This window comes from Callithrix jacchus, chromosome 5 (genome assembly GCF_049354715.1).
Source record: "Callithrix jacchus isolate 240 chromosome 5, calJac240_pri, whole genome shotgun sequence".
NCBI lineage: Eukaryota > Metazoa > Chordata > Mammalia > Primates > Cebidae > Callithrix > Callithrix jacchus.
This window is the reverse complement of record NC_133506.1, coordinates 74,295,378-74,310,622: the sequence shown is the minus strand read 5'-3', so window position 1 is coordinate 74,310,622 and position 15,245 is coordinate 74,295,378. Positions and strand designations below refer to the sequence as shown.

The following is a 15,245-nucleotide window of genomic DNA, read 5'->3' as shown; positions in this document are numbered from 1 at the left end:
ATATATACACACACACATACATATAGGGATATATATATATATATATATATACACACAGACATATATAACTAACATGTATGCTGTGCTGTATCCCCCATCCCATATTCCTCATGATGAAAAAGACAGTGATACAGTCTGTATCTGGCACAGCTGCTGTTGGCCGATCAGATACACATGTAGGATCATACACACATACAGGATGTTGGGACAGCTCTATCAGTTCTCTACTTCAGATTTGAGTGAATATATATATAATAATAACATATATAACATACTATATCATAGATGATATATGTGTACAATATACAACATATGTATATAATATATATTAGAAGTACATAATATATAACACATGTATTATATGTATATAATATATAGGTAATATATATAATGTATAACATATAATATATAACATATATAATATATATTATATATACATATTAACTGAAATCTGAAGTAGAGAACTGATAGAGCCTTGTCCTAAGATCCTGTATGTATGTATGGTATGTATATCTGATCGGCCAACAGCAATTGTGCCTGGATACAGACTGTATCACCATCCTTTTCATCATGAGGAATGTGGGATGGGGGTTACACACAGCATGCACAGCATACACGTTAGTTCCTTTTCCTGCTGCCACCTCACTAGGAAAAGCAGCCTGCAATTGTGGAAATAGTTCCACTACTATAAAGCAGAAGTAGCTCTGCCTTAATGAGTAATTCTGGTAAGTTTCAACCTTTTGGACCCTTGCCGGGGTTGCTGTGTATAAAGGTGATGTGGGCTGAGGCGCAGTACCTGACCAAAGCACTTGGAAATGGTACAGATCACTCTCCAAAAAATATTCTTTAAAACAGCCGAGCGTGGTGGCTCACGCCTGTAATCCCAGCACTTTGGGAGGCCGAGGCAGGTGGATCACGAGCTCAAGAGATCGAGACCATCCTGGTCAACATGGTGAAACCCCATCTCTACTAAAAATACAAAAAAAAAAAAAAATTAGCTGGGCACGGTGGCGCATGCCTGTAGTCCCAGCTACTCAGGAGGCTGAGGCAGGAGAATTGTCTGAACCCAGGAGGCGGAGGTTGCGGTGAGCCAAGATCGCGCCATTGCACTCCAGCCTGGGTAACGAGCGAAACTCCGTCTAAAAAAAAAAAAAAATTCTTTAAAACAACATGGAGATTCAAGGTGTCACCTTCCAGGGACTCTCTGTGAATCTGCTGTGATTCTGGGGGGGTTCCTGATAAAATAAAAATAAATAAATAAAAATAAAGTGTCACCTCCCAAGGACTTGAGAGCTTATAGATTCAGCCTTGGTAGTGACCTGATAGATGCCATTAACATCTAAAGAAAGAAGGTGTCACTCAGAAGGCACGTGGTCAGCTGGGCCACTCAGAGGAACACTTGCTGGGGGCCCACAAGGTGGCGGGGCGGGGGACGCTCTAACCCCACACATGGGTGTTGGGTCTAGCCCTGATGGAGCCGATACTTTGGTGGTCTTTGCTCCAGCACCTGCCAGTCGCCAGGATCATGTGATCGAGCTGGGTGCACCCTCATCACCAACATTCCGATTGTAATTTCACTTCCCTTGGAGATGTGTCAGTAGGGAGGCATCCAGGCTGCTTGATAGTTCTTTTCATTTTGTTTTATTCGTTTCCCTTATTTTTTTTATAGATAATTCTATGTTTAATTACTAATTTCATGTGTGGTGGTGGTGTCGTCATTGTTTATTGTTTATACAAGAAATACATGAGCAAGTTTAAAACCTAAATGATATAAAAGGTTACAGGAAAAGTAGCATCTAGACCATGTTTCCCACACCTAGACTTCTTCGTCTGAGGCAAACTATTTTTTTGTTCTTTCCTTTCTTTCTTTCTTTTTTTTTTTTTTTTTTTTTTTGAGACGGAGTTTCGCTCTTGTTACCCAGACTGGAGTGCAATGGCACGATCTCGGCTCACCGCAACCTCCGCCTCCTGGGTTCAGGCAATTCTCCTGCCTCAGCCTCTTGAGTAGCTGGGACTACAGGCATGCGCCACCATGCCCAGCTAATTTTTTTTTTTGTATTTTTAGTAGAGACGGGGTTTCACCATGTTGACCAGGATGGTCTCGATCTCTTGAGCTCGTGATCCACCCGCCTCGGCCTCCCAAAGTGCTGGGATTACAGGCGTGAGCCACCGCGCCGGCTTAACCACTTTCCTTTTTATTTATGCTGATTGTTACTTCTGTATCTCTGAAAAATATGCTTATGCCTCTATTTTTAAAGTATGCTAATCTCTTTGCAGCTTTGAATTTTTAAAAATTATTATGAAAAATTTTAAACCTAGAAACACCCATCAGCTAGATTTCACAGTTAACATTTTGCTATATATATTTCATATACTTGTTTTTTGCCAAAGTATCTTCAAGTAAATTAAAAACTCATGAAATTTCAAGCCTAAATACTTCATAACACATCTCTAAAAATTAATAAGGACATTTTTCTGCATAACCATACACTATTATTATACCTAATAAAATATTTGTTGTATCTTAGAAAATAATTACTACCTGTTTTTTTTTGAATAGTGAATACATTTACATCAATAAAAATCCAAAAGGAACAAAAGTACCTACAGTGAAGGGGAGGTCTTCCTCCCACTCCTGAGCCCTCTCCCAGGCCTTGCTCTAGTTTCCCGGGTAGCTTTCTAGAATAGTTCCTGCACAGAATTGCTTCTATATAAAGAAAACATAAGCACTGTGAAGGCAGGGACTTGTTCCACCACTGAATCTTTAGACCTAAAATAATGCTCAGTACTCACACGTTTTTAATAAATGAATTTTTTTTTTTTAAGACAGAGTCTTGCACTGTCACCCAGCCTGGAGTGCAGTGGCATGATCTCAGCTTACTGCAACCTCCACCTTTTGGTTCAGGCAATTCTCCTGCCTCAGCCTTCTGAGTAGCTGAGATTACAGGCACCCACCACCATGCCCAGCTAATTTTTGTATTTTTAGTAGATTAAATTTTGTATTTTTAGTAATTTTTGTATTTCACCATATTGGCCAGGCTGGTCTCGAACTCCTGACCTCCAGTGATCCACCTGCCTCAACCTCCCAAAGTGCTGGGATTACAGGCATGAGCCAATGCACCTGGCCAGAATAAATGAATTTTTAATCAGTGGTTATATACTATAACACTGTACTTTCCGATTTTTTTTTTACTTGTTTCCAAATCAGTTCTTATGAGCTGCCTCATTCTTTTTAGCAGCTGCAAAACACTCTTGTGAGTGACTGAACTATGATTTATATAACAAGTCTCCTACAGATACACATTTGTGTTTTTCCAACATTCTGCTATGAACAATGCTGTAATAAGTATCCTTGTACAAGGTCAGGCATGTTGTCTCACGCCTGTCATCCCAGCTACTTGGTAGGTTGAGGCAGGAGAATTGCTTGAACCTGGGAGGTGGAGGTTGCAGTGAGCCGCAGTCACACCATTGCACTCCAGCCTGGGCGACAGAGTGAGACTCAGTCTCAAAAAACAAAACAAAACAAAGAAATAATCTAAAATGGATACACTGGGCAACAGCAATATAGACTATGCTTCTATATGTATAGAATATCCCTGGAAGGAGAGTCAAGAAACCGGTAACAATAGTAACATTGGCTGCCTCTAAAGAAGGGACGTGGCTGAGTGGGGAACAGGGTTAGGAGGAAGACTTTTCCTACCCTCATGCCCTTGGGCCTTTTGAATTTTTGATAGCTATTCCGAACCTCACAAAGTAAAAAAAAAAAAAAAATTAAAGGAACAAGAAATAGCAGTGTGAAGATGTGCTCGTGCCTGTACAAAAATTTTTCTTTCTTTTTTTTTTTTTTTTTTTGTAGAGACAGGGTCTTGCTATGTTGCCCGGGGTCTCAAACTCCTGGCCTCAAGCAATCCTCCTGCCTCTGCCTCCCAAAGTGCTGGGATTATAGGCGTTAGACAACATGTAGAGATGGGGCCTGTGCGGTGGCTTACACCTGTAATCCCAGCCCTTTGGGAGGCTGAGGCAGGCAGATTGCCTGAGGTCAGGAGTTCCAGACCAGCCTGGCCAATATAGTGAAACCCCGTCTCTACTAAAAATACAAAAAAAAAAAAAAATTAGCCAGACGAGGTGGTGGGCACCTGTCATCCCAGCTACTTGGTAGGTTGAGGCAGGGGAATTGCTTGAATCAGGGAAGTGGAGGTTGCAGTGAGCCCAGATCACACCACTGAACTCACTCCAGCCTGGTAGACAGGGCGAGACTCTGTCTGAATTGTGTACTTTAAAATGGTTACAATAATATATTTTATATGTATTTTACCACAATCAACCCCCTAAGAAAAGGAGGTATTTATATGTGAATTTATAACCCCCAATACAGTAAATGCTTATTGGTTGGATTATATCTCTTATATTAATCTGTTGCTAAAGATTTCTTCAAGTTAAATTTAAGTGCACAAGTCATGGTTCCAGATAACTGACATTTTGTTGAAGCTAAAACCAAGATTTTCTCCATGTATCCTCATTTTCTCAAATGCTATTGGGTTTCTACTATGGTCTTTGGCAACAGTAATAACCAATTTTTTGGCAACATAATTTTATCTGCAACTTGTGCATGCCTTATTAAGACCCTTGAATTCTTAATCTCGAATGATGCTCATGAGAGACTTCATTCTCAACTAATACAGCCTTTAGTTTCTGAGGAACAGCATACTTTTCCAGGGAGAAACAGCCCAGCTTAAGAAAACTGATCTACCCAGAGAACCCCCACCCCACTATGGTCCAAATGTTCATGTCTCACTCAAAATCATGTTCGAACTTAATCCCCAATGCAGTGGTGTTGGGAGGTGAGTCATCTGGGAGGTGATTTGGTCATGGGGGTGGGGCCCTCAGGAATGGGATTAGTGCCCTAATAAAAGAAGCCCAAGAGAGCTTGTTTGTCCCTTCTGTTATACGAGAACACACATAAGCATCATCTGAGAGGAACTGGTCTTACCAGACACCGAATGTACTTGCACCTTGATTTTAGACTTTGCAGTCTTCAAACTGTAAGATATCAATTTCTGTTATTTATTTATTTACTTGAGATGGGGTTTCACCATGTTGGCCAGGCTGGTCTTGAACGCCTGACCTTGTGATTGGCCTGCCTCAGCCAATCAGTGCTGGGATTACAGGTGTGAGCCATCGCACCTGGTCAATTTCTGTTATTTATAAATTACCCAGTATTTTGCTCCAGTATTGGGCTCCTAGAGAGGAGCCCAAATGAACTGAGATAACCCCTCAGCTGAGACTGGGCAGAAAAGGAAGTCGGGGTGGGGGGGTGATTTGGGGACTTTAACTTCAGAAGGTTGAACTCTAGATTTTTAATTCACAAAGGCAAGATTAGTTGATTTCGGATTTCCATTCCTTGGGACTTTAGTTTACAAAGGGATTTATTTAATCTTTGAAATTTAATTTCTCCCTGGGGATTATATTCAAATTTGTGGAATTTCTACATATCATTATTATTGGAGCATTTTAATGCTGTCATTTAGTTGCGCTGCATGGCCTCTGATATGTTATGTCGGACAATGTGACCAGACATAATTTGGAATGCAAAATAGAAAAAAATGTGAATGTTCAGCCTTGGGGATACAGTTGCCCTGAAGTAGATTAAGACATAATTTGGAATGCAAAATAGGAAAAAATGTGAATGTTCAGCCTTGGGGATACAGTTGTCTTGAAGTATATTAAGATTCTGTTCTGACCCATTTCAGAGCCTTCTGGGGCCCTGTCTATGCCAGTTGTTTGTAACCCTTGTTGTACATCAGAACTAGCTGATGAGTGAGTAATGGCTAAAGCTATTTACTCAAACTTTGTACTGATCTGCACTGTAGTTGGGCTCTGAGCCTCTTTTCAGACCTGAGACCCAGTTCTATGCATAAGCTTTCCTACCTCTGGTAGGCTCTGACAGGAAAGTTTTTAAAATGCTGATTCTGGCAGGGTCTGGTGGCTCATGCCTGTAATCCCAGCACTTTGGGAGGCAGAGGCAGGCAGATCACCTGAGGTCGGGAGTTCGAGACCAGCCTGATCAGCATGGTAAAACCCTGCTTCTACTAAAAATACAAATATTAGCTGGTCATAGTGGTGGGCACCTGTAATCCCAGCTACTGAGGAGGCTGAGGCAGGAGAATCACTTGAAACTGGGAGGCAGAGGTTGCAGTGAGCTGAGATTGTGCCACTGTACTCCAGCCTGGGCAACAGAGTGAGACTCCATCACTCCATCTCAAAAAAAATAAATAAATAAAAAGCTGATTTCCAGGCTCTGTCAGGGATTCTTACTTAATTGGCCTGGGATGGGGCCCTGGTATCAGCACAGTGCCTAGTTGTAAAGTTCTATTAAAATGTACATTTGGGGCCAGTCATGGTGGCTCACACCTGTAATCCCAGCACTTTGGGAGGCCAAGGTGGACGGATCACTCCAGATCAGAAGTTCAAGACCAGCCTGGCCAAGCTGGTGAAACCCTGTCTCTACTAAAAATACCAGTCCCCACCCAGCATATACACAGACACCCTCACGTTGTTCTTGGTTCACAGCAGCGACATAGACACTCTTGACCCATCCCCCTGGCAAAGACCAATTTACCATGAAGATTTCATCAGTTAGTATCTCAGACCCCATCTCCAAAGGCTGTGACAGAGATTGCCAGCTCCCAAGTCAATCTTTGGAAGGGCTCCTGGGTCGCAGTGCCCTGAGCCTTTATAACCCTCTGCAATCTTAGCTTTCTGAGCTAGAGGCAGCCCAATCTGAACAGGGCAGAGTGGGAAGAAGACAGGACTGGAGTGAAGTAGGCCATGGGAAAGGGGGCATAGAATTAGATGGGGAAAAACAAATGCTTAATAAAGCAATCTAGAACTCAGGAAGAGGGACCTCTGTGGACAGGAGAGCAGCTCACCTCCCGCAGCTTCTCCTGGGCCTCAGCGAGTGCGGCTTGCTTCTCCCGAAGCTGAGCCAAAGCAGCGTTCATCCGGATCCGCTTGGGCTCCACCACCCGATAGAGCCGTCCATACAACTGCGGGGAGACAACCAGGCTGTGGGGGTCGCCCATCAACCCACCAGCCCCCTCACCTCCAGGCATACTCTCCTTCCACCTGAGTCTGTGCATCTGCCCTCCTCCCAGGCATGTCCTTCTTACTCCCAGCCCCAGCCCAGCCACCCTTACCTCCATGGCCCGCACCCACATGCAGAGGGACTTGGCAGCCAGGGAGACTCGGCCAATGATATCAGGCTGGAAGTCAGGCTGGGCGCAGTAGGCCCCAATCTTCTTCAGAACCTTATCTGAGATATTGTCTTTATCAAAGTTGATCAGTGACTTGATGAAGTTCTGTTCCCCTGTGGGATGAAAACTAGGAGCCTTAGCCAGAAGCCTAATGCCATCTTCCTTGCCCAGCAGTTTCATCTCTACTACTCAGGCCTTGCCATATTTTTCCTGGGCTCAGTTCCTAAGGCCAAACTATCTGACCTGGCCCCTAGTTCCTCCCTCTGACTTGGCTCTGTCTCTAGGCACGTCTCAGCCTCCAAGGTCCCTCATGACCCTCCCAGCTCCTCTCTCACCACTTACCTTGATCTCTCAGCCAAGCAACCCTACACTTTATTTTTTTCTCTTTGCTTTGCACTTTCTTCTAGGGCAGGGATCACCAAACTGAGATTGGCAAGCTGTATTCTACAATGGGAACTCAGAGCAGAGCAAACCACAGGAATAGAACACAGGATCCCGGTTCCCATTTTCAGATTCTTGTCCCCTCTGGGGGCCTGAGGGCATTCCTGACCTTGGATGCAGGCATCTTTAGGACAATTTTGTTTAATATACAGATGCTCCCAATAAACCCATCATACATTGAAAATATGGTAAATCAAAAATGTATTTAATGCATCTAACCTACTGAATGTCATAATTTAGCCCAGCTTAACTTACATGTGCTCAGAGCAGTTACATTAAGCCTACAGTTGGGCAAAATCATTAACACAAAGTCTATTTTATAACAAAGTGTTGAATATCTCATGTAATGTATTGAATACTGTACTGAAAGTGGAAAACAGAATGATTGTGTGGGTACCAGGGTATAGACAAAAAATCTTAAGTCAAACCACCGTAAGTTGTCAGTATCAAGATGACCTGTTTTCTGTTAAAACCAAACAATCTTTTTTAAAATTTCATATTTAATAAATTCTAAAAGTGATCAGAAATGTAGTTTTTGCTTTTTCTTTTTTAGTGAAAAGAAACAGGTAACTTTGTAAAAAGTCAGAAAATACCAGTAACAACCAAATAATCTTTTTTTTGGTTTTGTTTTGGAGACAGAGTCTGGCTCTGTCACCAGGCTGGAGTGCACTGGTGCAATCTTAGTTTACTGCAGCCTCTGCCTTCCAGGTTTAAACGATCCTCCTGACTCAGCCTCCCAAGTCGCTGGGACTATAGGCATAAGCCATCATGCCCAGATAATTTTTGTAATTTTTTGTAGAGATGGGTTTTCACCATGTTGCCCAGGCTGTTCTCAAACTCCTGGGCTCAAGTGATCTGCCCACCTTGGCCTCCCAAAGCCTGGGATTACAGGCGTGAGCCACAGCACCCAGCCCACAACCAAAGAAACGTTAACTGATATTCATGTGATCTCCTTTCTACTAAGCCCTGTGCTCTTGAGGGTGGGTATAATACCTCATCCATTTCTATCTTTCTGTGTGTCTGCTGCACAGCCAACAATCAGTAAACACTGGATGAGCGGAAGTCATTTCTCTCATGGCCTCTAGCTTACCTAGCTGCCTCTTGGCCTCTGCCCACGTGGGCTCATTGCCTCGAAGAATCATAACTGCCTGCATCACTATCTCCACTTGGGCTGGGGGCCGTCCATAAGACTTAATCTCTCCTATATCCTTTTTGTTCAGAGACTCCAGGGCCTGGGGAAAAAGGGATAAACTGATGGAGCAACTCCGGGGGTAAGACAGGTCCTTATGGAGACAGGACCTAGCTGGGGCACCACCTGTTCTTCCCACTTCCCGAGAGTCTTTGAGGACAGAGAAGTCTGGCCCATTCCCTTCCCTGGGGCCTCCCACTCAGGCTCCCATCCTTGCACCCGCCCCTGGTACCCGCATGGCCTCTTCCAGGGCGGGCAGTGCCTCTTCTAGATCTTTTTGGGCATTGTCAGCCAGGGCCTGACACTTGATTTCCTCAATTGCAATCTTTTCACTGTTGGCTGTTACAGCCTAGGGATGGAAAAAGGACAAGGGTTTTCTGTTTTTGCCTTGGGCAAAGATGGGAGTGATGGTGTGGGTGGAAAAGATGAAAGAGAAAGCTACATTATTTATTTATTGAGACAAATCTTGCTCTTTCACCCAGGTTGGAGTGCAGTGGCATAATCTCAGCTCACTGCAACCTCCACCTCCCGGGTTCAAGCGATTCTCCCACCTCAACCTCCTGAGTAGCTGGGATTACAGGTGCCCGCCACCACGCCTGGCTAAGTTTTGTATTTTTAGTAGAGATGGGGTTTCACCATGTTGGCCAGGCTGGTCTTGAACTTCTGACCTCAGTTGATCCTCCTTTGGCCTCCCAAAGTGCTAGGACTACAGGCGTGAGCCATGGTGCCTGGCCGCTAAAGAAAATTTAAGAAGGGGAACGTGGGAGTGGGGCACAGGGGTGGGCACGGGCCGTCAACCTTCTGCTGCTCATCCGCCTCCCGCTTCTGCTGCACAATGATGACCAGGTACTCCTCACACTGCTTCTGGAACTCGGCCACCTTCTTCTTGGCATCCTCCAGTTCCAACGACATCACTTGCACCTTTTCCCTAGTTTCATCGATCTTGAACAAGCCTGTCCGCAGTTTATTGGCTTGGTCCAGCAGCTCCTGCCGTTTTTCTCCCAGCAACCTGCAGGAGAGCATATGACAGGGTGTGTAGAGGGGCGGGGCTCCCAGAAGCGGAGTGTCTTATGAGGTCTACCTTCCCTGAATGTCTCACGTCCACCTTTCTGTTGCCACCAATGCTACCACCACCACCCTGGTCGAGTTTCTATTATCTCCTGCCTGGGTCATTGCCAACAGCTTCCCAAGGGGTCTTCCTGATTTCAGGCTCTCATTCCTCTGGTTTATTCTGCTTACCACTAGTGGAATCAGCTTGTTAAATAGTCTTCATCACCCCACCTCCCCTACGTGAGAATCTTCCTCTGTTCCCAAACGTGGAACAGGCAGGCAGGCTGGCACCCGTCAGGAGCCATCCCTCAGCTCCAGCCTGATTTTTCCACTGTGAGAATGAATGTGGGCCTAGTATTGCAACAATATATTTCTCTCTTTCTCTCTGTCTCTCTCTCTCTCCTCTCTCCTCTCTCTCTCTCTTTTTTCTAGAGATAGCATCTTGTTTTGTTGCCCAGGCTGGTCTCAAACTCCTAATATCAACTGATCCTCCCACCTCGGCCTCCCAAAGTCCTGGGATTACAGGCATGAGCCACTGCACCTGCCCCACAATTTCTGATTTTTGTTTTTTTGAGGTGGAGTCTCACTGTCTCCCAGGCTGGAGTGCAGTGTTGTAATCTCAGCTTACTGCAACCTCCACCTCCCGGGTTCAAACGATTCTGCCACTTCAGCCTCCTGAGTAGCTGGGATTACAGGCACCTGCCATCATGTCTGGCTAATTTTTGTATTTTTGTAGAGACGGTTTCACCATGTTGGCCAGACTGGTCTCCAACTCCTGACCTCAGGTGATCCGCTCGCCTTGGCCTCTCAAAGTGCTGGGATTACAGGCATAAGCCACTGCATTTGCCCCAAAATTTCTGATTTTTAAAGATAAGCTAAGAATCTGGATGTTTCTAAGGCTCCCAAGTTGTAAATATTGGCAACTCATTCAAAAGTTTTCAGCAGTGTTCAAGGGAACAAAAAAAGAGTCTGCGTGTGATTTTTTCTGTACTAAGTGAGAAAACGCATGTAAAGCATTTATCACAGTGACCAGCAAACAGTAAATAGAAGGCAGATGTAAGCCTGTATACTCAGGCATGGATTTTCTTTTGTTCATTGGTATATTACAAGTGTCTAGAATAGCACCTGGCACATATTTGGTGCTCAATGTGTTAAATGAATGAATAAATGTTGACTATCATTATTATTACAACTGGTTTTTTCTTCACCTTGATTAAAATACTTAACCCAGGAGGGCACAATGGTTCATGCCTGTAATCCTAGCACTTTGGGAGGCTGAGGTGAGCAGATCACTTGAGGTCAGGAGTTTGAGACCTGCCTGGCCAACATGGTGAAACCCCGTCTCTACTAAAAAACAAAACAAAACAAAACAAAACAAAACAAAGCACACAAAAATTATCCAGGTATGGTGGCAAGTGCCTGTAATCCCAGCTACTCGGGCGGCTGAGGCAGGGGAATCGCTTGAACCCAGGAGGCAGAGGTTGCAGTGAGCCGAGATTGCACCACTGCACTCCAGCCTCGGCAACAAACAAACAAAACAAACCAACCTAACCCAATAAATGCCAATTCCCCATGTCTCTTATACGCTTCAAACCTCGGGAGGCAGAGGTTGCAGTGAGTCGAGATTGTGCTGCTGCATTCCAGCCTGGGCAACAGAGTGAGACTCCGTCTAAAACAAATTATTATTGTTTCGCGCACATAAAAAGATGCTAAAGAGATGCATTCTCATTCTGTCACTCATCAACTTCATGAATGAATATAAAATTCTGGGAAATGATGGTGTGATATTGTAATTTATCAAAAGAAGTATGTATTTGGTTTTCGTGTCCACTTCCTGGCACACAGCTCCTAAGCCTTTGGCATCTCCAAAGTGGTAAGTGTCTTTTTGTATATGAATGAGTTGGCTGGTGGCTGAGCACTGCTGGATAGCTATAGGATGGGGGCTGGCTGCCCGGGAACCAACCAAGTGATTGGAGGATTGGAACTTTCAGCTGTACCCCCTGAACTTCCAGGGAGGAGCGAGGGTTGGGGTGGGGGAATTGAGGATTGAGTTGATCACCAATGGCCAATGATTAAATCAATCACACCTGTGTAAGGAAGCATCCTTAAAAACCTAAAGGACAGGGTTGGGAGAGCTTCCAGATTTGTGAACAAGAACACATCCAAATTCTGGGAGGGTGGCATGTCCCAACTCCACGGGGACCCTTGGGGACCTCACCTTATGTTTATTTTATTTGTATCTTTTTTTTTTTTTGATGCGGAGTCTGGCTCCATCACCCACGCTGGAGTGCAGTGGCGTGATCTTGGCTCACTCCAATTTCTGCCTCCCAAGTTCAATCAAGTCTCCTGCCTCAGCCTCCAGAGTAGCTGGGATTACAGGCGTGTGCCACCACGCCTGACTAATTTTTGTATTTTTAGCAGAGACGAAGTTTTACTATGTCGGCCAGGTTGGTCTTGAACTCCTGACATCAAGTGATCTGCCTGCCTTGGCCTCCCAAAGTGCTGGGGTTATAGTCGTGAGCCACTGTGCACGGTCTTATTTGTATCTTTTAAAATATCCTTTGCAATAAATCAGCAATAGTAGGTGAAATGTTTCCCTGAGTCTGTGAATCACTCTAGCAAATTTAGTGAACCTGATGAGGGGGTGGTGGAAACCCTCGATTTATAACTGGCCAGGCAGAAACACAGGTAAAACACTGGGCTTTCAGTTAGCATCTGAAGCAGGGGGTGTCTAGTGGGTGACTGAGCCCACCACCTGTGTTATCTGACTCTGTATCTCCAGATAGGTCGTTTCAGAATTGAGTTATATTGTAGGACACCCAGCTGGTGTCCCTTGGAGAACTGCTTGGGTGGGGAAAATCCACACCACATTTGGTGTCAGAGTGAAGTACAGCCAGCCTTCCATATCCATGGGGTCCACATCTGTGGATTCAACCAACAGAGAATCAAAAATACTCAAAAAAAAGTCCTGGCACGGTGGCTCACGCCTCCCAGCACTTTGGGAGACTGAAGCTGGTGGATCACCTGAGGTTAGGAGTTCAAGACCGGCCTGGCCAGCATGGTGAAACTCTGTCTCTACTAAAAATACAAAAAATACAAAAAAAAAAAAAAAATTCGCTGGGCATGGTGGCACGTTTCTGTAATCCCAGCTCTTCAGGAGGCTGAGGCAGGAGAATCACTTGAACCCAGGAGGCAGAGGTTGCAGTAAGCCAAGATTGCACCATTGAACTCCAGCCTGGGTGACAGGGCAAGAATCCATCTAAAAAAAAATCCCAAAAAAAGTTGCATCTGCACTGAACATGTACAGACTTTTTTTTTCTTGTCGTTATTCCCTAAACAATACAGTATAACAACTATTTACATACCATTTACATTGTATTAGGTATTATAAGTAATCTAGAGAGGATTTAAAGTATATGAGAAGAATGTGCATAAGTTACATGCAAACACTCCATTCTGTATCAGGGACTGGAGCATCTGTGGATTTTGGTATCCATGGGAGGTCCTGGAACCAATCTGCATAGATGCTGAGGGGCTGTACTGTGTTAGTAAGAGAGAAGGGAAAACACTTTGTTTTTTGTTTTTTTAAATCTATCTCATACAGGTAGAAAGTCTAAAAGACATTAAAGGCAGACAGGAAAGGACTGGGTATATTATGGCAATGTTCCAGTTGGATTATGGTGGGAAAAAGAGAAAGGCCAGGCGTGGTGGCTTATGCCTGTAATCTCAGCACTTTGGACTGAGGTGGCTGGATCACAAGGTCAGGAGTTCGAGACCAGCCTGGCCAACAGGGTGAAACCCCATCACTACTAAAAATACAAAAATTAGCCAGGCATGGTGGCACATGTTTGTAATCCCAGTTACTTGGGAGGCTGAGGCAGGAGACTTGCTTGAACCCAGGAAGTGGAGGTTGCAGTGAGCTGAGATTATGCCACTGCACTCCAGCCTGGATGGCAGAATGAAACTCCATTTCAAAAAAAAAGAGAGAGAAACTACATGCCAGAAAATAAGGGCCAAGAGGGTGTGGAGAGGGGCGGAGAGGGACAGAGCCAGAAGGCTCCAGAGAGAGCCCCTCCCAGGGAAAGCCCCAATTCTCTCTTCCTAACTTCCTGGGCAGAACCACGACCTTTGCATCTCTGGCCTTGCACACCAGCATCATTGCACCAATCGCCCTCAGAAGACACCAGCCTCCCTGGCCTTGCACGTCCCCTGCTGTCCTTCATACTTCTTATATCCAGACACGAGTTCCAGGTAGTTGGTGGGCGTGACGTAGTTGTATCTCCGCAGTTCCAATAGCATCTTCTGGGAATACTGAGCCACTGACCAGTGCATAGTGACAAAGATCTGGGCCACCTTCCTGTGGATCTGAGGCCAGTGACACAGGATAAAAAGGCAGATGGAAACAGAAGGGGGAGGAGGAAAGCCGGGGTTGTGATGAGGGATGGGGAGGTGGGGCTTACATTCTCCTGCGTGCCCAGGTCTACTCCTAGGAGGTACTTCTCGGCCACCTCGAGTAGGGCCTCTTGGGGCCACTCTGAGAACCAGTCGATGGTTGTACAGTTCACCAAGGCTGGGTACTGGCGGATCCAGTTCCTGGGAAGGGGTTTTGAGAGGCTGTCAAGTCCATGCACACACACAGCCTCCAGGTCCCGGCTTCCCCACACTCATCCACCCACTTTCTAGGAACCTAAAATGCCCTGGTCCCTTGTTCCTGCATCTCCTTGTCCAAATTCTGTTCCACAAGAGCTAGTTCAGCAGAGCATCTAGACACAGGTTCTGGAGTCGGAAAAACCTGGTTGCACACTCAAGGTGTGGCTCTCTAGCAAGTATCTAAGCTCTTTGAATGCCAGTTTCCTCATCTCTAAAATGGAAATAACAATACATACTGACTAGGGTGGCTGGGGGATTCAATGAGGTGTCACATGTGAAAAGCTCAGCATAGCACCTGGGTATGGTAAATACACCATGTACCACAACCATTAAAAACAAAATGGTAGGCCGGACACTGGGGCTCACGCCTGTAATCCCAGCACTTTGGGAGGCCAAGGCAGGTGGATCCCTTGAGCCAAGGAAACATGGCGAAACCCTGTCTCTATAAAAAGTACAAAAATTAACTGGCCGTGGTGGCATGTGCCTATAATCCCAGCTACCATAGAGCTGAGGCAGGAGGATCACTCAAGCCTGGGAGATGGAGGTTGCAGTGAGCCAAGAGGGCGCCACTGCACTCCAGCCTGGGTGACAGCTCGAGACCTTGTCTCGACAAAATATTTTTTTAAAGGTAATCGAAATTGCTTCCCTGCACAAGTTCTCTG

General features: G+C 45.2%; 1 protein-coding gene across 14 annotated transcripts in view; it reads right to left on the bottom strand.

Moving 5' to 3' along the window:
- Nucleotides 1-15,245, bottom strand: part of DNAH2 (dynein axonemal heavy chain 2) — a 122,808-nt gene that overhangs the window by 18,889 nt on the left and 88,674 nt on the right. For all 14 annotated transcript variants that reach the window (XR_013535558.1, XM_035299890.3, XM_035299895.3 and 11 more), the window contains 7 exons: nt 14,394-14,526; nt 14,159-14,298; nt 9,682-9,892; nt 9,116-9,232; nt 8,785-8,926; nt 7,197-7,366; nt 6,930-7,046 (listed from right to left, as the gene is read on the bottom strand). Coding sequence is in view for 13 of the 14 variants with exons in the window: in XM_035299890.3 (XP_035155781.1) it covers nt 6,930-7,046; nt 7,197-7,366; nt 8,785-8,926; nt 9,116-9,232; nt 9,682-9,892; nt 14,159-14,298; nt 14,394-14,526 (1,030 nt within the window). In the remaining variant the exon portion in view is untranslated. The remainder of the gene's footprint in view (nt 1-6,929; nt 7,047-7,196; nt 7,367-8,784; nt 8,927-9,115; nt 9,233-9,681; nt 9,893-14,158; nt 14,299-14,393; nt 14,527-15,245) is intronic.